Raw genomic sequence first — 27979 nt, forward strand, 5'->3', positions numbered from 1 at the left:
ACCGCGATGTTTCTTCTTGGTATGGCCCTGGAGTTGGAAAGTCCAAACCAACCCTCCATCGTCAAAAACTTGTCCGACAATTAACAACTTTTCTTCTTACTGTTTACTTTACATTTAATTAATAAAATTAACGTGTAAAAATTTAAGAAAAAAAAAATAGAGAAAAGGCAGTCCAACCATGAAATGAAGCTTCCATCCTAACTAACCCAATCTAAAGAATTGAAGCTTCGCAGCCTTCGAATCATCTTTTCCTGCCCCTAGCATATTACAATAAACAATAGAACTCTGGATTAGCCTCTCTCACCCCAATCGATATTTTTTCCCCTAAAAGAAAATATGCTTCTAGTTCACCATTGGTAATGGGTTATTATTATTATTATTATTAAGCAACAGTGACCGGGTAAATGATTAAAAATAATAAATTAATAACTCTCGTTTTATTTATAAGCTAGTATATATAGGTTTGGTTTAGAGGGGCGGTGGTGGTTTGTTGGGTGGACCTGTCGCCCGAAACAAAATCAAAACAGCAGCAGATTTGCGCGGCCACGTCGAGCGACCATCGCCCGCCCCCCGCCTCCTCCGTCGTCGCCATACGTGGGGGCGATCCGTCCTCGCCCTCATCACCGCCTCCATCGCCCCCGCGATCCACGAACCCCCTTCCTTCCTCTCCTTTCCTCCCCTTCGTCTTTGGATGCATCCCTTCTGCTGCGCCCCGACGGTCCCCGTCTCCCCCGCTGCCGCCGCGGCCGCTACCTCGCACCCCTTCCCACCTTCCATGCCCCCTCACCCTGTCCGCTCCAACTCCGCCTCCCCCCACCATCACCACAACGGGTTCCGCTGGCCCGCCCATGCCGGCTGTAGCGGCCACCGGCTGGCGACGTTGGACTTCGACGCCGGCCCCCAGCGATCCACGTCGCCACGCGAGGCAGGCCTCCTTTGCGGCGGGGACCACCGAGAGGTGAAGATTAATGATATCGTCGGCAGTGGGATCGCCGGGATCCTCCATAAATGGGTCAATTACGGCAAGGGTTGGCGGCCCCGGTGGTTCGTCCTCCAGGATGGCGTCCTCTCCTATTACAAGATCCACGGGCCGGATCGGATCGAGGTCAACTGTGAGACCGAGAAGGGATCCAAGGTCATCGGGGAAGAGTCGATGCGCCGCTTGTACCGCAGCAAGAACGGCCAATCCCATCACCCCCGTAAACCCTTCGGCGAAGTCCACCTCAAGGCAAGCAAGAAACCAATCCCTTCTCCTCTCCCTACCCACCCTTCGGATCCAATCCCATCTTGGTTCCTTTTCTTGTTCTTCTTCGTGATTTTTTTTCTTAATTTACATGGATCTTTGTTTGTTTAGGTTTCATCGATTAGAGAGAGCAAATCAGACGACAGGAGATTCTCGATCTTTACGGGAACGAAGAGGCTGCACCTGAGGGCGGAGACGACGGAGGACAGGGCGGCATGGATGGAGGCGCTGCAGGCGGTGAAGGAGATGTTCCCGAGGATGTCGAATAGCGAGCTGATGGCGCCGTTGGAGAACGTGTCAGTGTCGACGGAGAAGCTGAGGCAGAGGCTGCAAGAGGAGGGGGTCAGCGAGGCCGCCATCCATGACAGCGAGCATATCATGAGGACCGAGTTTGCTGTGCTGCAGAACCAGCTCGTAGTCCTTAAACAGAAGCAGTCCCTCCTCCTCGACACCCTCCGCCAATTAGAGGTATAAAAAGGATCTTTCTTTTTCGTCAATGCTTCTTCCCATTCTCCAATATTGGATCTTTACAGAAATTTGCAATCTTTTCTTGATCATTCTTTGTATCTAATCTTGCCTTATGTAAGTTGTTGCAGAGAATTAATTGAATGCATTTTGTAGAAAGCAAGTATTATATCAAGAAACCCAGACAAGATGTTAAAATCTAGGAAGTTCTTTAAATCATGGGTTTTCAATTTATTGATTATCATATTGATTTCATGAGTACTCTGTGATAATGTGTGAACTCGTCTAGATTTCCCACCAAACTTCTAATGCGGTTATTTGCCATTCATTTCAGTATTAGTTTAGTATCAGTCACACTTGTTCGAGATTGTGCAAACCAACCTCCTTTCCACTAGATACTGTTTGATGCCAAGAATGCTTTATCCAGATGTGTATACAGCAAATTTTATATTAATTATTGTTTTCATGTAAATTCTCTTTTCGAAATTCAAGCTTTTGCATAATGAATGCTCTGAAACGAATGAAAATTTTAAGGCTAACTTCAGTATGTACAAAATTCTCTGAGTCTGAATACTTCCTAACTTTTGAGTATGGAGGAATCCAAACCGAAAGTCTACTTATTTGTTTGACATTTGCAAATCCATTCTATCATAATGTTCAAAGATCTGGGTGGCATCAGATGTTGCAGCATAACCCAGTTAGATATTCAACATAACCTTGTTGGGACTTCTCTCGACAAGTTCAACCTATCCTCATCAAAGACCGCCCCATGACAGACCTCATTTTGCATTCAGTGATTTAGTCAGGAAACAACTGAAAATTGGAGGAAGATATGGTGCCCCTAGTCTAGACTCTAGGAAAATGGCACAGAGTTCAAGACACATGTTAAGGAGGTGCTACTCTTTTTTTCTCTCCACAATTCTGTTAATAAAATGTAAGTGACCTGTCTGCATCCAAGACTCTCTTTTTTCTCCTTATCCCATGATCATCTTTCCTACACCTTCTTTATTACAATTAGGATCATGTTGGACAAGTGCAGGTAAGGAATTCATGGAGAAACCAATCAATGTGTGTTTTAAGTTTTTTTTTTTGTTCTAAGTTTAAGGTACCATCTGTTTTGAGGAAGTTGGAAAGGTCAAAATCTGCTGAAATTTGCTGAGGATGAAAGTTGATTTATTCGTGGACAGTCCATGAGAGAAATTGGGAAATTGTCCCTCCCCCCTCCCCACCCCCCACCCACCACCCCAATCTGAACCAAGAGGGAGAGAGAGAGGAATTTCAGCCATGCATAAACGGGTGAGTGTGGTAGCTTAATTTTGATCCTCTAATTAGTTAAGAATTATATATAATACTGGTATAATACATACTGATATGGGTTCAGTTGAATTTGTTATTTTTAGAAAAATAACTTTTTATGTTCTCCATATATCTTGTTACTCCTTGTGCATGGGTTCCAACTTAAAACTTATGTTTAGCTTTGCATTGAAAAAAAAAGGAGAACAAAAGCATAGGCTGAACAGGTAACTCATTTATTGAAATTGTACCTAGTTAGACTATGGGCTTCTTCTATAAAATTAAATATGTGATGTACTTTTTTTTTTTTTTTTTTTTGATAAGGCTTAGTTATTCATTAAGTTTGAGGAATATTGTTGAAGCTATATCATGAACTGATTAAATGCTATGAAGAAAATGACATTATTCTCCATCTTACCACTTAAAACATTTGTACTCATTTATACTATTTGCTACCTATTAGCATTTGATTTCTTTTATGGTGTCCACTACTGCATTCTATACATTAGCATTGCCCTCTATTTTTATGCTGCATTCTGTGCAACTAGCATTTCCCTTCTATTCTTATGCTTATATACTCCATATAGTGGTGACAAGTATGTTGTCTCTGCTTATTTATATGGAAATTTTTATTTTGCTTAGCAAGATAATCTTATTTTATATGTCATATTTGTCTACTTAAAAACTACTCTTTGATGCCTTGTTATGTAGACAGAAAAGGTTGATTTGGAGAATACCCTTGTCGATGAGAGCCAAAGGCAGTCAAAAGAGTATGGATCTGCTTCTAGATCAAGACATGAGAAATCTAGTGGTATGATGAATGGTAGAATGGTTTGTCATACCCCACTGCTTATTTGCTTGTGTGATAATTGTATAGTAACCTGCCTGATGATTTCATCATATGATTTTTTTTTTTGGGTGAGAGACATCAATGGTTATAGTTTTTTTTTTTTTTTTTTTTTTTTTTGTGATCTATTAGTTGGAATATAAGCTTTGATTCTTGACTGTAATCTGCCTCATGCTTTACTTAAAATGGAATATACTCAATGGGAAATGCGAAGGGCCATTAATATCTACTTAACTATGTGTAGACAAAAGCCTTGGCATGTTTGGTGGATGGATCATGCAATTCTTTTTTTTTTCATATATAAAATTAATGACAGAGTCAATTATTTTGTGTTTTTGTACCTTCATTCTTCTACACATCAAGAAACAGCAGAAGCAAAATAGTCAAAGGATTATTTTGTTGATTCACATCAATAGGGAAGAAATTGGGTGGTTGGAGGGGTCTTACCCACATCATTTTCTGCAAAAAAAAAAAAGGTTTAAAAAGGGATATATACCATTCAGAAAGTGCCTTTTTGCCTATTTGTGCCTCAAAAAGTAAAATTGTAAATATATTTGTTCAAAAATATTGAAATTTTCATGTGTGCCCTCAAAAAATCAGAAGCTCTTGCATATGCTCCTACAAAGATTTGAAACTTTTTATTTTCATATGGTTTGATGAGGAATGACATCCTATAAACAAAAGTTAAAATACCATAATATTTTAAGAATTTAGTCCTTAAAAATTTTTTACACAAGTACTCTTCAAAATGTCTCATTCGGTTATGTGCCCCTCTAAAAGTGAGAAATCATGTGTATTGCTGGTGCAAAATTCCAATATCACCGAGAAAATATACATGAAATAAATACTAAATCATTGCAAAATAATCAATGGAGAGAATCCTCTTAATTCCTCATGTAGTTATTTGGTTTGTCTGGTTTGTTTGACTTGTTTGAATCTTGAATATTGTATTGTATCCAAGATATTTTCCTTGTTTACATACTTAGTATCAAGATTTTAAAGCCCATGGGATAGAGGTGCCCTGGTATCTCTATGGAACGGGATGTCCTTTTGTGCCATCCTATCACGGCAATTGTCTCGATCATGTATCCCAATAGATATCCTCCGTCTCTCTCCTTTCTTTTCTTTTTGCTTTCTTTCATTCTTTTCTTTTTTTTTCTTCTAACTTTCTTCCTTTTCTTTTCCTTTTCTTTCTTGTTTTCATCTTTTTCTTTCTTTTTTCTGTCCTCTTTCTTCTTCTTTCTTCTTTCTTCTTTCTTTCCTTCCTTTCCTTTTTTTCTCCCTTCCTTTTTTTCATTTTTCTTCTTCTTTCCTTTCACTTTTTACTTTTCATGTTCCTTTTTTTCTTTCCTCTTTCTTCTTCTCTTCCCACAAGAGTGGGTTTCAGAGTCCCAAGCCGCCAGGACGCCCTCCCGTCTCGCCAAGATGTAAAACCCTCCTTAGTATTGGTCATACAATTTATCTTTCTTTTATTGTCCTTGCTAAAGCTTTATGTTCATGCATGTTCCTATTGAACCATTTAACTTTATGATTATACTATTGGTTTCCCCAAGACCTTTGGCATTATTCAGAAGATTAAGAAGCTAGACATTCTCTCTGATCCTAGTGTAGCCAAGTGACATGTAGTGCTTCACATTGTAGTGTAGTTCCTATGGCTTTATCACATTATCTCTGAATTGGGTATCATGATTAGTACTCGGATGCTCTTTTACTGTGATAATTACAGTGTTATTTGGACAGCAAATAATCCATTTTTTCATGAGGCAATAAAGAAAATAAGATCCACAATTACTTTTTCATGCTTTCATCCCATATACTGAAGCTTCCTAACAAACTGAGTGGGATCTCAATCACTGATCCATTTATAAGTTGAAATTGATAATAATTCCAGAAAAAAGGTAAAGCAGTTCAGTGTGGACCATATATGGTTTAATTGTGGTTGTTTTATGGGTCTGCATATATTATTCTTACGTGTTATTTTTTAATACCATATTTGAGTGTGGTGTCTTCAATTTAGTAGCCAAAATCTTGTAGCTAGGGTGCTCTTCAAAGTCTAACACCCTCACTCACTTCCTAGATGCTGCCACACTCCCACATCCAAATTCACTCGACGCAGAGGCCCCATTTTTGAAATATTTAAGTGAACTCGGTACTGCAGACCTTGGATGGTTCTCTTCCTGGAAAATTTATTGTACTATGAAAATTGGTGTATGATTCTTTTCTTGGCCTTTCACCCTATTAAGATTGGTCTTCCATCTTGAATATGTAATATGTGCGTGTTTTTGTTTTCCATAGCTGATCATCTGGTTTTTCAATTGTACTTATTTGTGGGACATGCTTTGTTCAGAAGGAAGTGCCAGTGAAACTGAGGATGAGAACGAAAGGCATGATGCTGCTGAAGAGGAGACTGATGATGAAGAAAATGCATTTTTTGATACACGAGATTTTCTCTCATCAAGTTCTTTTAAAAGCAGTGAATCTGAATTTCATAAATCTGAAATTGATTCTGATGATGAGGAACTTTACGGAGTTGGTCAGGTTGATGGTGTTGGCTCGTTGATGAGGACCATGGGAACTAACTACTCATATGTTAGGAGACGTAAAAAGTTGCCTGATCCAATTGAAAAAGAGAAAGGAGTGAGCCTCTGGTCGATGATTAAGGATAACATTGGAAAAGATCTCACCAAAGTTTGTCTTCCTGTGTATTTTAATGAACCACTGTCATCATTACAGAAATGTTTTGAAGATCTGGAGTACTCTTACCTTCTTGACCGTGCATATGAGTGGGGCAGAAAGGTAGGTTCTTATATGCACGGAAAATCTTTTTCTTATTTTCATGATTCATGTATGAATGATAATTCAATTTTAGGTATCACAAATAGTGAAAAATCTTTCTTTTTTTTTTTGTTATTTCTGTCCCTATTTTTGTTTTTTATTATTTCTTCTAATGCTGACACTGGCAATGAAAATCCTTCATGATTAAAAAAAAAAAACAGAAATAATGATTCGATTTTGCGTAAAAGTTTCTGTTGCCTAGATATTTGGGAATTAAAGTTAGCATAGCATATGGCGTACAAGTATGCTTGCCATATGTGTTACAAGGTATGGGTAAGCAATTTAGCTTATGGATTCCCAAATATGAGTGTTATTGTTGTTGTGCAGTTGTCCTGTCTGTTCTACATTTTCATAATTTACAAACATTCACTTTATACGTGCATGTGGATTTCTGTATTCACTATTAAGTACTAGTTTTTCCAACATTAGCATCCAAATAATGGTGCAGAATGTGGTGATTTGTGATGGGATATGGTCTGTTGATTATATTTGAAAATGCAATTGTGATTGTTTTGCACAACGTCATAATGCATTGAGTATATTGTTTGTTACCGTGCATCATTTTTTGAAGATCTCCATAAGAATGAAGCTCTTGTATCCATTTGACTTGACTTGCCATTTTGAAATTTCTCTCAAACTAATCACTTCTGCCTATTGTTCATGTATAGTTGCTCTCGACAATAATTTGTATTCCATATTAACACATGAAATTTTCATGTCTCAATGTTCCTTAATCTTTTATGTTATTCTGAGCAACTTCATATCATCACGTGTTAAATTATCTAAACAGAATGATGAGCATGAATTTTTACGTATGGTGTCTGATTTAACAGTTGATTTGGGTCTTAGGATTATGTTTTCATTGGGCATATATTTTCAAGTTTTTGGAGTCACAAAGTCTAATTAAAGAGGCAAGCTAACATAGAAATATTTGTAATTTTTTATTGACAACTTTCATGGAAGTTTCAAGGTCAAAGAGGAAGGAACAGGACCATAATCTTTGGCATTTCATTGTTAAATAATTTTGTGGTAGATGCTGTATTTAAATAGGCTGGATTTATTATTATTTACCTTGGATTATGGCAATATGTGTGCTTCTGCAGTTAATTACTTGGATTCAGTGCATAAGAATGTTTTTTTGGTTGACCTCAAAGAGAAACTTGATTCAAGATCTATTTGAATATGCTTGAAGAAATTTATGTTACTAACTTTCATGAATGCACCTTCCCTGATTATCCACGATTCGATATGTAGGTTGGAATCAGATTTATCCATTTTGTGGTTGTAAATAGCCACAACTCCCGTGACTGTGGGAAGTTTGTGCCCATGTGCTGACTCAAAGTTGCCATTCCAACATATTCTAGAATGCTTTCATTGAGAAATATTCATATTGTTCTCTACTTTCTGACCACAAGTGCCAATATGTTTTATTAAGAGTTTTCCTTGTAAGATATACTTTTTAATGCAAATACAATGTCTGCTAGATATTATCAGTACAGGGTGCTTGTATATGGATGTAAACTTTTTTAAGTTAAATGTTTTTGATTTGACAAGAATATGTAAAAGGGCTTTCTGTAAATAGTAGTTTGGACTTTTGAGTGCATTCCATGTTGTAGAATTAATGTTACTAGTCTTATTATATTGCAAGGTACTTTTGAACTTTTTGGAGTACCCCATTTTGCATAAAAATAATCATTAGAATGATTACCATCATAGTCAATGGCATGCGAACTTTTGCTTTGGAATCACACAGTCTACTGTCATATGCGATGGTGTCCTGTTCATGTTGTTGGCAGGATTCTTTTACATATTCATTTGATATTTGAATCTTGATGTAATTTCTAGGGAAATGGTCTTATGAGGATTCTTAATGTTGCTGCATTTGCTGTTTCTGGATATTCTTCAACTGAGGGCAGGCATTGCAAGCCTTTCAATCCACTTTTGGGTGAAACATATGAGGCTCATTATCCAGACAAAGGCCTCCGGTTTTTCTCAGAAAAGGTTTGGTTAACTAATGCATTTCCATTGTTGATATCAATTTTTTATTTATTCCTGGAATCCGGATTCTGTGATCCTACTTTTGTTGTTATTATCTGGAATCCTCCTTTTTTCAGTATATTTAAAATTTTTAACTTAAATCTTAAAAACTGAGAGTTAACCAATCAGACTTATCTCTGCATGTTGGCACCCCCCATCCTCAGTGGAGAGATCCTAAGTTCATCTTGGATAGTGGCACTATCACCATATTTATCATAAGATTTAAATAAATAACAGTTTTTTCTTACAAATATTGTTGTCACAGCTCACTGGCATCCTTTTGCAAGTTTTCTATTGTTTTACTTTCCATGCTCTCATTAATTGAAGCAGTATCTTAGTTCAAGTGCTACAGTTGAAATTCCACAATTAGTTACATTAATTGAAGAAGATGATTACTTTTTTATGACCATAAACACGAAGTATTATCCATACCTTTTTGGTTTGCTTTATGAATTTTTCACTAGTCATTCCTAGAAATGGCTGCATCCAAAGTCCACTTCAAGTTTTCACATCCTTTCTCGTAACCTCCATGAATGCTCCCGTAGGGCCTGGCCTCTCTTTTAACATCCTTTGGGTTTCCAGATTGTAAATAACCATCCATGAGACTCTTATGGATGTGACAATTGATAGTTCCATGTATAGATCCAATAGTTTTCTAATAACATATTATGAAACTTTCACTAGTAACATTTAGAGGAATAATAAAAAAAATGACTAAAAGTTGCATGATTATCTGATGGTAAGGTGCTTTTGGTTGCCCGTTCCTTATCAAACATCTGGATACCGAAAGGGTATTTGATGAATGGTAGTTGGACTCAATTTAAGAGGGGACAAGTGATAGATGGTTTGTATCTCATTGACTGGTAAAGCATACAGATAAATGTATGCACACCTTTAGATTGTGTTCTTTTCTTGCTTCTCAATTTAAAATCTTATAGAGGGCATTTGACGGATGAATTTACAAAGAAGAGTGTGTTCATAGAATCACTGATATATATTCCCATCATATATTTCTGCACTACTCTTATCTCTCTTTCTTTAGAATATAGTGCAACTATCAAGGAGAGGAATTGCTTATATCTTTTAAGATGTATGTACAGGAAAATATTTTAAAAATTTCCAAGCTAGACAGCCAAAACAGCCTTGTGACTACAACGTGGCCCTGGGCTTGTCTAGTCAGCCGCATTGCTTGGGATCCCAAAAGCAGCAGTCCCTTGAGCAAATGGACTGCCCATGCACCTGACCACCTTTGACAATGTTTTTTCAACAAAAGCCAATATCAACAAAATTTTATGTGTCAAGTTGTCGCATTCATGGAACGAGGAGAAAAACATACTTACTAATAGTGTAGTAGTAGCTTACAACTGGAAATGCTCCTGGGATTGCAGCTAGAAGTGTCTTACTCCTAACATGCAATACCCTTTGGTTATTGAATGAACTTGCATCACATATATCGTTTGTTAGTATTTTTGCATATATGTCAATTACTATTTTATCAGCTAGTATTTTATCTGTCAAGAAGTAGCGGAGATGGAATGATGAAAAAAGCATACTTATTGGGAGTTTAATAGTAGCTCACTACTTGAAGTCCCCTTGACTTGAGGCTAGAAGTGGCTTGCACCTACAATTACTCTTTAATTATTGAATGAACTTAGCATTGCATAGATCATCTGTTAATATTTTTGCATATACACCTCTAAAATCCATTATATCTGCTTGCAAATGCCTTTTGCATATATGCATATCATTCAGTGTTAGCAAGGGTTGGTGCAAATCCACTTCTATGTTAAGGAAATGCTAGGAGGGACCATCCCTCAAAGTAGATGGCGGCAAGGAAGATAGTGTTATTGGATGGGCTTAGCATCATATAGTTTATCTGTTAATACTTTTGCATATACACCTCTAAAATCCATTGCTTTTTATTTATAAATGCTTTTTACATACTTTCATATCATTAACTAGAGTTGGTGCAAATCCACCCATAGTGTTGAGGAACACATGTCGTAGGGACTATCCCACTTGGTGGTGGACAAGGAATATAAGACTTACGATATATGCCAAACAAAAACCCTTAAATTGTGGAATGGGCTTAGCATATTTTTTTTGCATATATACATCTAAAACCTATTATGTTTACTTATAAATGCATTTTGCATGTGTGAATATCATTTGGTGTTAACCAGGGTTGGTGCAAGTCCAGCCCCGGCGGTAAGGAGCACATGTCCAGAGGGACCATTCCACAGAATAGTTGGTGGACAAGAAGATAGTGTTCCTAGATATGGTTGATTCAAATTGTGTAGATCATTTGCTCCTTTTGATGAGCTCACAACATGAAGGTGGTTAGGTTTATGGAAGACAATCAGGCCTATATGCAAATAGTCCAACAGTTTTACAGGGTTGGTGTTCAAATAGATTTTAATGGCTTTATATGTGGTAAGCATGCTTTGGAAAGTATGCATGCAAAAAACCCCACCATCTGATGTACATGGTACTTGAAATTAGATCTGACCAGATTGTTGCAGACTAGTATGAAAAGCATCAAATTATTCCTCGACAACAGGTCAATCCTAGTTTTGATTTTTTGCATTTGTAGTCTGATGAGGCAGAAAATCCAATGTTTGAAATTAACTACATAGCAAAGAAAGGGTGTTGCGTACTATAACTTAAAAGTTATTGGTAGTGTGACTGCTTCACCTTCTAGTCTACATGCCAACAAGATGCATAACTTCACACTATTTAGTGCACTGGTTTTACTATGTCATCATAAAGCATGCCACATTTGTTATGTTTCTTAATTGGTCCAGTGCTAGGCTCGTATTTTCACCCTCTATTCTATTTATCTATAATTACTGGGGTGCATGTTCACAATTTCTTTTGTTTGCTTTTTGCACTTCTCCGCTTCTTCGTATATCACCAATTCACCATTATCATTTCCTGTTTTCTTTTTCCCTTCTTTGCTGTAGTTTAATGCAGTGAATTCATCTTTATTTACTGGGGTGCATATTCATCATATTTTCTACTTGCTTTTTTTATTTTTTTTCATTTCTCTTCTTTTTAATTTCTATCATCATTTCTTTTGTTTACTCTTTTCCCTTCTCCACTTTATCTTTTTTCACTTTAGTTTGATGCATTGTTACTGTATTCATATTATATGAACCTTTTCATGTCTGGAGAATGGCTGCAAGACAGCAAGGTGGTTAGTAGTTTGTTTCGCTACTTGTTCAGGTCAGTCATCACCCTATGATTGTCGCATGTCACTGTGAGGGTAATGGATGGAAATTTTGGGGAGATAGTAATTTAAAAAGCAAGTTTTGGGGTCGTTCAATACAGCTTGATCCTGTTGGTGTTCTAACACTTGAGTTTGACGATGGTGAAATTTTTCAATGGAGCAAGGTATTGGATCTATGCATGAGATTTATACTCTGCTTTTGGTTTTTTTTCCCCTTGAAATCTGAGAAGTGCTATATCAGGTGACCACTTCCATCTACAACCTTATATTGGGAAAACTTTATTGTGATCATTATGGTACTATGCGCATACAAGGAAATCGTGAATACTCTTGTAAACTGAAGTTCAAGGAGCAGTCAATAATAGACCGCAACCCCCATCAGGTGATTTTCTCCTTTTTCGTTGCCTTAACTCTTCTTGAAATTAAACTACATTGATGAAAGCATCATATAGTCTCATCCCTTGTTCAGTACCTATGTTATTTGAATATCATTTGGTCTAATAATTCGATGTCTATAACTTTTATTAGACTCTTTTTTTGGTACAGACAACATCTGTTAACCATTTATACCAATCATAAGAGGGAGGGACTTGGCGCAATGATAAGATTGCGTTATTGGGATGTGGGTATCATGGGTTCAAAACGTGTAAACAGACTCTATGCATGCAAGGATAAGGCTATGTACATCTAACCCTCCCTAGACCTCTAGTGACGGGAGCTTAGGATGCCCTTTTTCTTTACCAGTCATACTTAGACTAGGTTGTTTGCCAGCATATCTCATAAATTAGAGTCAGGTAGAATGATATTGAGGTTGTTTTGTTGGAACTCAAGTAGCACTTAAATAACCTCCTCGCGAAGAAGATTTAACCCAGGATGTTTGTACAAGTCATGGATGTGTGAACGTCAAGCTAACTGATGGTTGCAGCAATCTGCTCAATCTTGTTGCAGAACAATATGGAATGAGTTATTTTCCATAACCGACAACATATTGCGCGGATCGGTTGTGCATGTCTGTTGCTGTCATATAATGGTAAGCCAAGGAAAATGTAATTTGGTCACATCACTTGCATTATACTTTTCCCATATGGATATGTGGAATAATATCGAGTATATGGAAATCTTGCACTGACATTACAAGTTGCTCTTCCTAGGAATTGTAGTTGAGGATCTATTAATAAAGCCTCGCACAGGTTTTGGGACAAGAATATAACTACAGGTTACTTAGGAACTTTTCATGAGAGAGAATGAAGAAAAATGTAGTATATAGCTGGAAGACTTTCATTTTTTGGGGTACGAAGCTGGAAGACTTCATTTACATGAATAGTAAATAGGAAGCATACAAGGAAGATGTGCTTTGAATATAAGGGGTGCTGTGTGCATATAACCAGTAGTTGCATTCTTAGGACATACATGAATTCAGACATTCAAACAATGAAGGCTTCATTTTAATAATAATCATTCTGTGATTGTTAAAAGATGTTTGAAGTGGATAGCATACTATGAAGTATGTTCTGTATGTGATTGTATAGGCCTTACCTTACATAAGATGGATTCAGCTTTGAGTATCGCTAGGAGAGGTGGAAAGAGAAGGACGAGAAGAAGAAGAGTTTAGTTTTGTCATCAGATAGTTTGAAAAGGGGAACTAGGAAGAAGATAAAAGGAATAAAGAAAGGGGGCAGGAGAAAGTGGATGGTTTTTCCCAACCAAAAACTTTTGTCCTTCTCTTCAGAATCTATCCTTAATAAAACAAACAAACTCTCACAGAATCTATCCTTAATGACTTATCATTTGAGCAACTTTTGTTAGTTATTATTTAAACTATAATGATTTAAGCAGTCCTATTTGAGCTTTATTAACACGTTCTAAATTCAGCACAAAAGTAATGGCTGATGTATAATAAAATCAATAAAACTGTAATTCATATCCAATCCAAACCCTCACTTAATCAAGTTACTTTCAGGGGTATTTTGGGTGCTCTAAGATGGTTTGATTTTCCCGTACTCGATTGAAGGGAGGAATGTGAACATTGGGTGTTATTTGGTAATTTTGTGAATGAAAATGCGTTTAGGGCTTTGGATTGCAAGGACACTGTTCCCACTCCCACAAATACTCTCACATTCTCACTATTTTATTTCAAACTCAAATATATTCATATCCTATAGCAGATTTTTATTATTTTTATTCTACTTCTCATCCCTCACCTTTGCTCCTTTCTTGCTGCCTCATCTTCTTCTCCCTCATTTTTCCCTTTTTTTTTTTTTGCTCTTGTTCTTCCGCAAAATTTGTTTTATTCAGATATGAACATACTTCCAATGTGAAAACAAATTTGACCCAAAAATTATGAACTTTTTTCCTCCTCTGGTTTCCTTTTGTCCTCTGATTAAAATAATAAGGTTTTCCATCTATCATCATATTATATTCTCATTAGTGTTGCTGATCGCATGTTCCCGGTGTTTATAAGTCTAAAGTCTAATCACTGACAATGAAGTCAATCTAGTAGTTATTGCTGATAAATTCTGTAGTGTCACCTTGTTGTCAATACATGACCTAAGAGCACAGTTGTATGCAGCATGTGATGTTTATGGTTGAGAGGCAGTAGCGGCAAGTGTTTAAGGACAACTCAGATGATAATGTCATTTGGTTTTGATGTTTGAGTGCTCGAGGTTGAGCATAAGTGACTATTTTATTCAACAGTGAAATCAACCCATATACACATTCGACAATAGCACAATGAAGCACTCCTGTCAGCTAACTTCATCAGTAAATGCTATCACTGCATCATCAGATAATCTTCAAACTGTGTTTGACCTCTTTACTTTCATCATGCAGACTGCTACTTATCAGTCGGAGTTACTTGAAAAAAAGTATTTAAACTTTCATACACATGCAGCATTTGCTATCCTAAGTTTGGTTTTCTTCACCTTTGGTCGAACTCTATCATATGACCAAACAATGCTAAGAGGCATGTTAACTATTTTTTGTGAGATTGTGGAGTTACCATGATTATGAACCAGTTAAGGTACTAATTTTTTCTTGTTGCCTGGTTGTTGCCAATCTAATTGGTAGGAGTTGACTCTCAATCAATGGTCTAATTCTGACTTATTGTAATAATTTTATCAGTTGGGAAAAGGTTAGATGATTGTGATTATGACTTAATTGTGGTAGTAAATTGATTCTTCTAATAACTTCCCTTTTTTGTTATATTTGGGGAGCATCTCAAAAATAAATAAAGCAGTTGGAGACTTGGGGTACATGTGATTTTTTAAGATTTTTCTAACTAAATTACTCTGGTGTTTATAACATTTCTGTTGATTGTTGTTGATTGGGACCCAGTGGATCCAGCGTGTTCACTTGACAAATGAAACATACTGTTGTTACATAACCTACAATTGCATTTTCAGGTGCATGGCATAATTCAAGATCGGAATGGGAAAATAGCGGCAACACTCTTTGGAAAATGGGATGAGAGCATGCATTTTGTACATGGAGATTGCTCAGGTAAGGGCAAGGGATCTGAACCATTGTCTGAGGCCTGCATATTATGGAAATGTGGCAAACCACCTAAGAACCCCACCAGATACAACCTCACACGCTTTGCAATTACAGTGAATGAACTCACCCCTGGACTAAAGGTGAAAAGCTTTAACTTCTGCCCACCCATCTCTCTTTTGCAAGTTCACTAGTGTCAGCTATAACTAAAAACTTTCTTGTTGCAATATCTGCTGTTGTCTCAAATGATGAGCAGGAAAAGCTGCCACCCACAGATTCAAGGCTAAGACCTGATCAAAGGTGCCTGGAGAATGGGGAGTATGAAATGGCAAATGCAGAGAAATTGAGACTAGAGCAGCGGCAGCGGCAGGTTAATTTCATATCAATTCATTACCAAACTTTGTTTTTCCTGGCGAGCTTAGCCAGAGTGCTAGTAGAATTGGAGCCCATCACAAGTCCTCAACCTGCGAGCCCTTTAATCTTTGTATAATTCTATTTTAGGATTGTCAGCAATAGGGCTGGCACAGTCCCCCGTGTCATCAGTGCTGCTAGCTCATGAATGAGTCTTCTGCAGCAATTGAAATAAGAAAATGAAAGATGAGTGGTTTGTGCACGACCACATGCAGCTTTTACCGGATCAATTTTCTAAATTCATTGCACATCTAGGGTAATTGGATTGGTTTGTTGCTCATATGATGCATTTGGTTCTTGCAACACTATCCAGATCAAGAAAGTTAGATGATCAATGGCATTTAGTGTTTCTTCAATTCATCAAACTAGGTAAATAGTACCTGATATTTGCTGGCTTTTCCTCTCGAGTTCTTTCCTCCTAACCTTATAGGAGATATACCAGTGTATTGCAAGTTGATAGGCTGGTGTCCTTACTGTCATGCCTGCTTGGGCATGCACTTGTCCATCAGCACATAAACTCGAGGGGCTGATGTTGGGTTTGTGTGTGGCTACCTTCCACTGCCTAGCATCAGCATGTCCTGCTTTTTTCCTTTCGATGCACGATCTGTTTTCAAAAATCTTAAGATGCCGTGTTTGATGCAGGCACGGAAGATGCAGGAAAGGGGCTGGAAGCCTCGGTGGTTTGCAAAAGATAGAGGAAGCGACACATACCGCTATATCGGCGGTTACTGGGAGGCCAAGGAAAAGGGCAATTGGGATGGGTGTCCTGATATCTTCGGCCAAATCCCTGGTGATCAAATAATTGACTGACCGCCGGTTTGGAATAGGGGCAGGCTCTCTCTCTTACCGTTCTTCACCTCCACTTCCCCCTTCTCTTTCCCTGTGGTGGTATCCCGTGATTCCAGTCTACATGCTCGCCATTCTCGAGCAGTCAAGGTGCCATGTGGCTTGTAAACAAGGGAGATGGTATTTCCAATATTGTTTATATATAGAATAGAATAAAAGAACTGTATTGTTCCCCAGCTCTTGCAGCAAAATGATTTGGGAAATATTGAGATAAAAAATGGCCGCTGAAAGAGCCAAGAAATATACCGGTGTTGCTTTTTCCACGCGGCCGCTTCTTGCTTTCTATGTTTGATAGAGAATCAACATATATCCTATTGATGTCTTGCATGCTGGAATTTACCATACACGTCTGATAAGAAAGATTTCATTTTGTTCCCTGGGTGGCCTTTCAGAGTCGAGTCGAACGTTACCTGTGGGTGTTTAATTGGCGACGGATTCTTTTTGTGTCCGATTTTGCCAGCACTCCTCCTTGTGCTGAATTGAATCATTTCCGGTCAAACGTCATCGAGGCCATGCAGTGAACTATTTCTTTCACCGCATGATAGTGTCTCCATTTTTTATCTCATCGTACCATGACACCTGTTCTTATCATGGTAAAGATTCCTGTTGAATTCAGGCAGTAATTTTCTTTTGCCTGATAAAAGTCATGGTCCTGGTACTCTTCTTACCTTCATCTACACGTGAGCCGGAACTTGCCTATAATGAAAGGAAGGATGCTCGTCTCCGCCAGAACCTTCTTGAAGACCTACTACCCAACTCATGGTTTTTTTTTTTCTGAACCTTGTGGCAAAGTTGGCATGTCTGCCCTCATTAATCACCTTCCCACCGTGTTTGGTACCAAACAAACGGGGTTTCTACCTGTTTCCGGGATGTTTTTGGGTAAACGCGGTAGCGTCCATCATGAAATGCCAAAGTTGATTCTTTGATTTGTCGCCTTCATGCGAGTTTAGTAAGACCATATACTGCACTCTGATGATAGATGGATTTGCAAAAGAATAGATAGATCTTTTTCCTGTGAGGATGGGTGATCAATTTGAAGCTATGATGAGGTTCATCGTAAGCATGGCTTAAAAAGTTATGCCATCGTAGCTATCCACCTATCTTAAATTACAGGTTCATTTATTTCAGTTCTTACTCCAAGGATTCATTCTTTTGTGGATAAAAAATTTATCTAAAAATTTATATTTTTCTATATAAATTTTTTTCAGATAATAATTAGATAAAAAAATAATTTATTCATATTCTTTTACGTGTGAAAAAGTAGTTTCAAAATCTGTTATTTATGTTCTTCTATATTACCACTTTTTTGAATAAATTACTAAAAAATATTATCCATATTTTTCATAATACTCTTTATACTTTTTAGGTTCGAAGAAAGTGAATGACTGAGTTATTGAGTATCGAATGATAGAGGTATTGAAAATGAGGATGGAATATTTTAAAAATAAAATTAAATATCTATTTTACTAACTGATGGAAAAATGATTTAACCATCTCTTAGATGAATAAGATTTTCTTCCTATTTTATGGATAAATGCTATCCATGTAAAATAAGTTATCCATTTTAAAAAATATGAAAATATGGATAAGTTGATCAATAAAAAAATTGATCAATTTTTTATAAAAAATAAGTAAAATATATCTCGTAGCTGTGCTACAATTGTGCTCATCTTTGATAATTATATGGCATCTAATCAAATTCTTATTCTAGGTAAAAATATAAGAAATTATGTATTTTAAAAGTGAAAATGCATTTGTTATACCAAAGAATGATGGTTACATTTAGGGTTGTAAGCAGCTCTCATTCGATGGGGAATGGCATCCGTTGAAACCCAATCGATGTTGAAACAGGTCTATATATATATATATATATATATATATATATATATATATCGAAGTCTAATCCAATTCCATTCAGATGGGAAAGAACCGGATTTAATATTAACTTTGTCCATTCATCATATTTTTCTGACTAAATCAAGCCAAAAATATAATTACAAATTATTGTATGTCATGAAAATAAGATTAATTTTTTATATTCAAGAAGGGTTTTGAAATATATAATACAAGTTTGAAGCGATTCAAGTCAGTTCAGATTCTAATTGGAACTTAAGAATCCAAATTCAGTCCATATCAAAAATAGATTATATTTTCAAATCTGGGCTAATTCAAATAACTTCATTTTAGGTTGGACTGGGCTAATTTCGGAGATCAACCCAATCCCCTTGCAGCCCTAGCAACCTTTAGAGTTTGAAAGTGTATAAAAAATATTGCGGGAGTAGCCGGCCTTTTTTTGTTCCAGAAATCGAATACCTAATTATTCAAGAGCACTCCATGTCACACCCAGCTGCTCTGCCTTGTCCGCCCAAAATTTTATGCAAGCTAGACAAAACAGCACATCGAGCTCATTTATTTTGCACCGGACAAGACATGTGACCTGCACCCCCTCAACCCCTAAAGTATTTAAAACTTGTTTTGGCATCATTTTCATTCCTTATTTTTATTTTAAAAATAAAATTGTGGAAATCAACATAAAAGAATATATTCCATACTATTATTATTATTATTATTTTTTAAAAAATATTATTTTTAAAAATAAAAATAATAAATTATTTTTAAAATCAAAAAATTTATACTTTTGTATCACGATCTCCATCATATTCATCATTATTGTTGTCACATCTGCCGCTACCACAGTTCTTATCTTTGTTATTCCTACTACTATCGTTAGCCCCGTCATCGTAACCATCATCACTGTCTTTTATAGCATCATCAATATCTTTGCTCCTATTTAGAATTGCAAACAAATTAGGTCGGAGAGGAGCATGCTTGACTCTGATCCAACTCATGGTTTTGGAGCCAAACCCAATCCATTAGTTAATCAAGTTGAGTCAATTCAGATCTATAGAAATTTAGACTTGACAGACCATTCAGATCAGATAGGGGTCAAGTATAATTAGATACAAGTTTTTAGTTTCAGGTTGGAATTGAATTATATCAGATTTGCAGTTCGAGTCGAGCATCCGATTATTCTTTTATCGTTAAAATATAATAATATATAATTAAATATAAAATTATTAAAATTTAAATAATTTTATAAAAAAATTTAAAGAAAATTAAAAAAAGTCAACTTAAACTTAAATTTTTATTCAAAAATTTTTAATTTCATCCAAATAACGAATCATTCTTAAATATACAAACTATAATTTTTAAAATATATACTAGTAAAATACTTGAAAGTATCATGAATAAAAATCCATCAAAAGAAATAATAAAACATGAATGTTTAATATAATTTAAATGACAATAGATAAGAGAAGATCTAGTTGTCGAGATGAAAAGAAAGGATTATTTTAAACAAGATTTTATTTAACGAACTGAAAAGATATTTAAAGTGGAGAATGAGATTTATATGATTTAGATTTTTAGGTTAATGAGTAGATTAGGCCAGTCCTATTTTTGCTTACAAAATTAGACCAGGATAATATGCAAACTAGATTGCATTGAAAGACCCGGGTCTCATTCAAAATTTAATCCAAATCTGATTTTTAACGTGATCTGACCGATGGATCTTCACGTATCAAGTCAAATATAAACAAATTAGAATCAAAATAGATTACGATCGGTATTATCTTATCTATCATATAACTGACACTCAAGATACCATTATTATTGTAATTACTTCTACTGTATCATCATCATTGTTATTATTATCTTAATCATATTATCAATGTTATTGTTATTATTATTATCATCATTTTCATTAAATAAAAAAATAAAAATAAATTTTTTATTTTGAAATATATTATTTTTGTTGTTGTTGGCGATGTCACGTCCCCGATCCGAGATTGTGAATCGAGGGTCATGGCAACCGCCGCATACTCATAGAAAATTTTTCCCATAAGCATGCAAGACATCTTATCATGCTATCCTAAAACAACAGCAGAATAATTAGATAATAATTTAAATCTAAAATATAACGATCTAAATTTCTTCTTTAATATCTCAATAAATTCAACAATGATTTATAGACCTTACATCAAATTCAATAAGACTTTCAATTTAAAATAAAAGTATGGAGATTCTGCTTCTGATCACTCTTCCATTCATATCTTGTATCATCTTAATTTCTCAACATCTGTAAAAACAGTAAAATAGGAGGTAATGAGCTAGACAGCCCAGTAAGCAATGATCACTTCTCAACAGATTTTATCAGGTATTTAAGTAAATAATTATTTATAGAAAATAAGCATATAGAGTTCATCAATTCGAAATCAATTTCAATTATGCAACATAATTCATACCAAATTCATTTTTTTTTCGAAAATTCAAGTTTCTTTCGAGATTTTAATTTTTTTTGTTCTTCAATTCTTTTTGTCAACCATGAGCTATGACCATATTTTTTCTGTGGCAGGGTCATAACACCGCGTATCTTCTTACGGTGAGCTGCGAATCATCTGGCAGCAAAGTCCTTCGGAATCGCTGGTCTCTCTGACGGTTTGTCGCTGGTCTCTCTGGCGATGTAAACCCTCAGGATAAATCAATTGCCAACGTATATGCCCCCATTGACAGGGTCCTTTACATAGTCAGATTGTTAATTCATATTGTTTCTTATATCATAATTCTTCATAAATCATGTTTCATATTCTAATTTCGATAATAAAATATATAATCATGTAGTATCGAAATTAATCAATATAATGCATCATGAAATCAATATGTTCAATCATGCTTCATCATAACATTTCAAATAAGATATTTTCATAACAAAATATCATTCATCCAATTCATGCATCGTTTCACAAATCATGTCAGAAAAATATATTATAATTTACCGATAAATCTAAAAAAAGTGAAACATTACTTACCTCAAACGCATTTCAATAAATCCACATAATTCTATAAATTTTCTTTCAAAAATTCTGTTCGTAGATCATATCGCGATATCCCATGATCAAACATCCACAATCCTATACAGAATCAATTTCAATAATTAGAAAGAATACGAATACCATATTTCAATGGTTTAGATTGGGTCCGATCATCTAATTTCATCTAATCAAAATCTAATTAGGACCTAAACGATCCAAAGTTTGACTATCAGATCAAATCGGATTCGAAGTGATGGGACCGAAGTTTCTTCATCGATTTCATAAAATCAAGTAGAGAGAGAAAATCAGAGGAGAGAGAATTTATGAGGTACAATTCGAATTGATCAGATGACATAATCCAACATTATGATTGATCCAATATCTCAATTGGTAAAATCAACATGATTAAATCAAGTCATGGCTAGATCGAAATCATGGATGATCAAATCTAAAGATTTATGGTCTGATTAAGGTGGGTGTCAGTACGCTGTCAGACAACCATGGATCAGGGTTCTTCATTAGAATCAAATCAGAACTATTAAAAGAAATTTCTTTATTCACTAATCTTTTTAGAGAGAGAATCAATCAAGAGAGAGAATATTTTAAAAAGAGAAAATTTATCTTGGACTCCTCAGACGATATGATTCAACAAATCCGATCGATCATATCAAATCATGCTAAGATTATTATGTGGATAATTCAATAAAATCATAGAAATTAAAATCTAAAAATATTTAATTTGATCAAAGTGGATATCGGTGTACCGTCCGGTGATTATAGATCAAAAATCCATCACGAGAATCATTTAAATTCATCATCATTCTTCTCAAAATTCTAGAAAATCTTATGAGAGAGAAATAATCTAGAGGGAGAATTTTAGAGAGAGAAAGTAAAGAGAGAAAGTTCAATTCTAGAGAGAGAAAATACTAGTTCAAGCTGAAGGGAGAGAGAAAAGAGAGAGAAACTCTCTTTCTCATATTTTATTATTTATATCATTATTTACTAATTAATTTATTTTTTTTCTTCTTTTCTTTCTTTCACTCTTTCTTTTTTTTTCTTCACGAAAGAAAGAGGAGAGAAAATCTTATTTATTATTATTATATTATTATTATATTATTTTTTTTTTTTCTTTTTTTTTCTTTTTTTTTTCTTCTTCTTCTTTTCTTTTTCTTTTTCTTTTCCTTCCTTCTTCCCGTGGGTTCCTTTGGGCCGAAACAGGGGATCTCACAATCTCCTGTTGGCTGGCCGACCGACGGTGCAACCGGTGTGGGATGGCCGTCGGCAGGAGGAGGGTGATCCAACGACAAGAGGAGGGCCAAACTGATGGTCGGCGGTGACCACCAGCGTCGGAAAAACGGCAAAAATAAAGGTTTCTTCCGCAACAAAATCCGACGACTCCGATCACCGGCGAGCGTGCACACAGGTATGGGAAGGAAAGGAGAGAAGAGAGGAAGGGGAGGAGGCTTACTTCCGACGCCGGCGAGGCTTTTCCGGCGAGCAATTGGATGGGCACAAGGATGGATCTCCGTAAGAATTTTTCGGCGATCTCTGCCGTTTTGCCCCGGGATTTCTTGATGAGAGAGAGAGGAGGGTTCTCTTCCTTAAATAGGACCGGAGGGGGCTCTTTCCGACTCTGATTGGGAGCCGACGAGAGGAGGAAGAAGATTTCTTTTGAAAATTCTTCTTCTCTATTTTTTTTTTTTTTTTATTTTGAGCTTTGGCTGATCCTGGGCTGGGATTGTTTACTCGGGCCGGGCCATCACAGGGGACGATGACGATAATGAAGGGTGGGGATGGAGTTGGCGGGTGGGAGGTTAGTTGGATTTTAAAGTCCATTCGTGATGCATCGGGAGTTTCGCAGCAGCAACAGCCGCATGGATTCGCAGAAGAATACTCTGAAACAAGCCAACCAACCAGCGATTGAAACTAGCTGCCGCAGCAACAACGCTCTCCTCGGTCCTCACATCTCTCCCCTCAGCAACAAAATGGACGGGACAAAGAGACAGAGAGAGTGACAGGGACGTTGGCCTCGGTGGTCAGCTACGCAATGATCAAGTCCCGACAAACAACTCAGGCCACGATCTCCCCCCCTTCCTGCCCCACCTGGGATCTTCCTACCCCACCTCTGCTCTTGTTTATGTCCCCCCGTGCTGCTTCTATAATGCCCACTTTACCAATACCATCCCATCATAATGGAAGCGACGCAAAATCTACATATTTTGGCACTTCTTTTAATGTGAATTTTCTGATCACCAACTTCTCAATACTTCTATTATTATTATCACTGTCGGACCAGACTGTCCGACTGCTCATCCATCTCATCCCTATGTAGTTCAAAGTTAGGGCGATATATGGACGGTAGAGGTGCATCTCGGCACAAAGCCTTTCTCCCTTCATCTCTTTTTTTTTTTATTGTAAAAAAATTTTTAGATAAATCAGATTCATTTCAGAAGTTCATGCGACTATTTTGCTTACTATTTGAGGGGTGCAAAAGGGGCGGTACATGGAATTAATACAAGTCAGAAGAGGCTTGCCAGGATGTCCGCACATAATGTCCGTAGGATATCTCTTCTCTGGCAAAAAGTTGGGGGACGTTAAGGGGACTGCGATGTGGGAGCAAATGGAACCAACCAATTTTAAAATTATTTTTATTTTTATAATAATTCAAAATTTTATCAAAAATAATTATTAAAAAATATAAATTATAGCAATCAAACTCATCACCAAAAAAAAATAGTCTTCAAATATTATTCAAATTTATTAATTTTATATAAATATTTGAAATTTTTTTATCGGATAATCAATACAGCATTAAATATAGATCACGTGAATCTTGACGGGTAAAATTGTAGATAATAGATGCAGGTCTTGTAAGTCTTTTGACCATGCCTAGTCTCTTTTCGGTCCTTTCTTCTCATCTCACCAAAATTATCCAATAAATAATGAATGTTGGCTTTCAAATAGGCCAAACAAAGATTTAGATAAAATTTTTCTCATTTAAGCCAATCAACCTACTGTATTGGATGCAGATCTACATCACATAATGAAAAATATTTTTTTATTATTTTAATTATAAAAAAATTTCTATAATAATAGATGTGCAGTATATGCTCTCAAATTCAATCTCCATTTAAAAGTAGGGAAGATCTTTACTCTTAAATCAAGTTTTTCAAAAAAGAAAAATCAATAACGGTGACATTAGCCAATCTAATCATATATTGTGGTGGTGAAGAACATATAATTTATAGAATGATAATAGTATATGATTATCTAAAAATAATACTACAATTGGAATTGACCATTTAAAGGCCAACCCTTTGATTTTGGCTTTACTGTTTCCACAAGCAAGTGGTGCCTATTGCACAAGAAAAGAAAAACAAGGTGCCCTTTTTGTGGCTGAGCACTCCAAAAAAATTATATGAACTGAGTTAGCTGAGATGCCATGGATATTTCATGATATTTTTTATTTTTTATTTTTTTTATTGTATTTATATTCGTAATGTATGATTTGAATATTCTATTTTATCAAATATATATATATATATATATATATTAAAAAAAAAAAAAAAAAAAAAGAGGCTGGTGCATGCTTCTGGTTGTACTTAGAGAAGAGGAATGGATGGTAATGAGAAAAGAAACTCCTGGGATGTCGCGTGCTGCCAGCAAGCCCAAGTTAATAACAGTTAAAACAGAGGACGATCCGGCCATCGGATGGCCGGGCTCTGTCGGTTGTTAAGCGGCAGCAACCGGGCAAAAAGGTGACAACGGGGGTTGGGAAGATCTCCAAGCAAAATATACAGCATAACATACGAAGACACTTCATTAAAGATATCATTTTTTCATGCCGGCCCTCTACGCTACCAACATATGATCACCTCCTTGAAGAGATATTGGAGAATGACGTATACTAGTCTGTCACCAGCCTTCCAAAGAGAGATTTATGATGGATGACTATTGACTAATAATTTTTAACCCCTCTCTCTCTCTCTCATAGGTGCTCAAATTAACGGACTCTCCCATTAATTTGAATGTCGGCATATGAGCTCCTATTCATGCATGCTGCCAACATCTGTCACCTTTCTGTTTCCCAGCCCAGATATATAGCATGTTTTTTATTAAATTTTTATCTGACTTGTTTCTCTTTCTTCTTTCTCAGATAATTTTTAATTAAAAAATAAAAATAAATAAATAAAAATATATTTAAAAAATAATTTTTTTAAAAAAATATTTTTAAAAAATAAAAATATTTTTATTTTTTTAAAAAAAATTATGACATCATGTAACGCAATATAAACAGGATATCATAATATGACCTAAGACATTATAATATGAGAGAGATATTTTTGTTCAATTATTTTTCAATACGTATTTAATGCTTGCAGGTCGATTTTTTTATTTAAAAATTTTGAATGATAAAAATATTTTTTTTAAAAAAAAATTATAGTATTCTGTACATATTATGCAAACAGGATATCATAATATCGATATAGAATGTTATAATTTTTTTGAAAGATAAAAATATTTTTATTATATATAATTTTTAAATAAAAAAATTAATATATAAATATTTAATATATATTAAAAAATAATAACTATATGAATTAATCAAACCAGATAATGTACTCTATGATGGATTTTCCGCGCTGTCTACGGTGTGCAAAAAATTTCTCATAACAGCTACTCAAAATTAACAATGCCATTTGAGTTCTGTTTCCTTGGTGGGTGGCCCTATCTAATCGGTTGACTAGTCTGCGGGCCACTGTAGCTTAGGGACCACGGTAAGGAGAGTAAAGTCTACACAGTAATGCTACAGAACGAACTTGAGACAAAGGTCAGATACAGCAATGCGGCTTATTTTGGAGATAGATGCAAACATGCAAAGCTTTGACTAAACGTGCCTGCATGATGGGAAAATCTCTAATCAGTGTTCGACATCTAACTCATGGAACAGCACTTATGTGCATTTGTCCAACAGAGTTTGTATCAATCACTTTCTTGTAGTAATCTTCTGGCCCTTTGGTCGCCGCACTCTCTCAGGCCAAATTAAAAAATAGACACAAAAATCAAAACTAAGTTTTGCAAACACCAACAGAAATCTGTCATGATTGCTTAAGTTGAAGTGTTTTGGTTTCCTATAATTATATTTGTGGTTATTATTCAATGCAGCTTGACTGGGCTATGATGCCAATTCATGGTTAAACTCAGGTGTTTGTTCAAGCATAAAGGCAACGAAGAGTGTAAAATAAGCCCTGGAGATTATGCATTCAGCTAAGTTTGCTTCGAAGAGAAAATCTATAATGGTAACTAGGTTCGATATGGACGGTGCTTATGATAGGGTTAAGTAGAATTACTTAATTGCGGTGCTGGATCATTTTGGTTTCAATACCAAGTTTATTAGATGGATAGAGGACGCATTAGAAACCCATCATTCTCTTTTCTTATGAATGGAGCTCCTACATGGTTTACTCCCAGTATTGGACTATCATACACTTTCACCTGCCCTTTTCATAATTTCCTCTGTTGGTGGCTAGAGCAACCAAACGCGAAGCTATTAAAATTAAGCAACTCACAAATCTCTACTGTCGTGAGTCGGGCCAATGTCAATATATCTAAATCTCATGCACCTTTTCTAGTCCACAGACGCCTCTTCTATCCAAAGAGGTGTGTAGAACTCTTGGAATTCAAAGCAAACGGGGACTTTGGCAACATTTGGGCACTCCTTTGTCTACTGTTCATCTTCGATTAGCTGATTTTAATGATTTTCTTTTAAATTTTTTTTTTTTTAAAAAAGGGGTCAATGGTAGGCTCGCTAACTGGAAGTGGACTAACCGATCTCAGATGGGCAGAGCTGTGCTTCTCCATTGGGTCCTTTTATTTATTCCTGTCTACTTGCTCACTAGTTCTGAGGTGCCCATCAGTGCTACTGATAGATTGGAAGGATCTTTATAAATTTTCTGTGAGGCCATGATTCATCTCAAGGGAAGCTGCATCTCATTTCTTGGATCTGATTTGTTAGTGGAAGAGTAATGGAGAGCTGGCATTGCATGACCTTAGAACAAGGAGGTTGGCCGCCTTTTATGGCCAAATCTGCAGGTTAGCTTGTTCTTCAACCTGAGTCTCTCTTGGCACATGCAGTATCCGAAAAATGTAACTTCCATGGCATTTGTATGTTGGGGGGCACAGAACTTTTGCAATTTGGCGAGATTAATTTGTGATGCAGCTAAAATTATTGACAAGAAATTTTGCTGGCAGATTGGTAGCGAGATCAATATGAATTTTCTTAATGATTCTCGGTGTGGTAATCTCGTTTTAATCGAAGCCTCTGTCCATTAATCCCGTCTTGTTTACCGCCTCATTTCACAGGACCTGGAATACTCAAATATTGAATTAGATACTTGGATCTCACGCTCCAA

General features: G+C 36.0%; 1 protein-coding gene across 3 annotated transcripts; it reads left to right on the top strand.

Moving 5' to 3' along the window:
- The first annotated feature begins 473 nt into the window (after positions 1-473).
- On the top strand, positions 474-16958 carry LOC105041316 (oxysterol-binding protein-related protein 1C). Of its 3 annotated transcripts, none has more exons than XM_010918239.3 (10): positions 474-1228; positions 1355-1711; positions 3713-3812; positions 6196-6644; positions 8529-8684; positions 11946-12113; positions 12191-12331; positions 15351-15581; positions 15695-15808; positions 16492-16958. In XM_010918239.3, exons 1-10 carry the CDS (start codon positions 692-694, stop codon positions 16657-16659), a joined length of 2421 nt encoding a protein of 806 aa, XP_010916541.1. In that variant the 5' UTR covers positions 474-691; the 3' UTR covers positions 16660-16958. The 3 variants fall into 3 exon arrangements, with proteins under 3 accessions (XP_010916541.1, XP_010916540.1, XP_029119298.1); XM_010918238.3 differs by having other exon boundaries at positions 477-1228; positions 3713-3824; XM_029263465.2 differs by lacking the exon at positions 474-1228 and having other exon boundaries at positions 1689-1711; positions 3717-3824.
- The last annotated feature ends 11021 nt before the right edge of the window (positions 16959-27979 follow it).

The sequence above is a fragment of the Elaeis guineensis genome, chromosome 3 (assembly GCF_000442705.2).
Source record: "Elaeis guineensis isolate ETL-2024a chromosome 3, EG11, whole genome shotgun sequence".
Classification (NCBI taxonomy): domain Eukaryota; kingdom Viridiplantae; phylum Streptophyta; class Magnoliopsida; order Arecales; family Arecaceae; genus Elaeis; species Elaeis guineensis.

Excerpts from the sequence above, each read along its gene's own strand:
- LOC105041316 (XM_010918238.3), top strand. The coding sequence starts at position 692 with ATGCATCCCTTCTGCTGCGCCCCGACGGTCCCCGTCTCCCCCGCTGCC. Across the intron at positions 1,712-3,712 it reads ACACCCTCCGCCAATTAGAG|ACAGAAAAGGTTGATTTGGA; the intron begins GTATAAAAAGGA and ends CTTGTTATGTAG. Across the intron at positions 15,582-15,694 it reads AACTCACCCCTGGACTAAAG|GAAAAGCTGCCACCCACAGA; the intron begins GTGAAAAGCTTT and ends AATGATGAGCAG.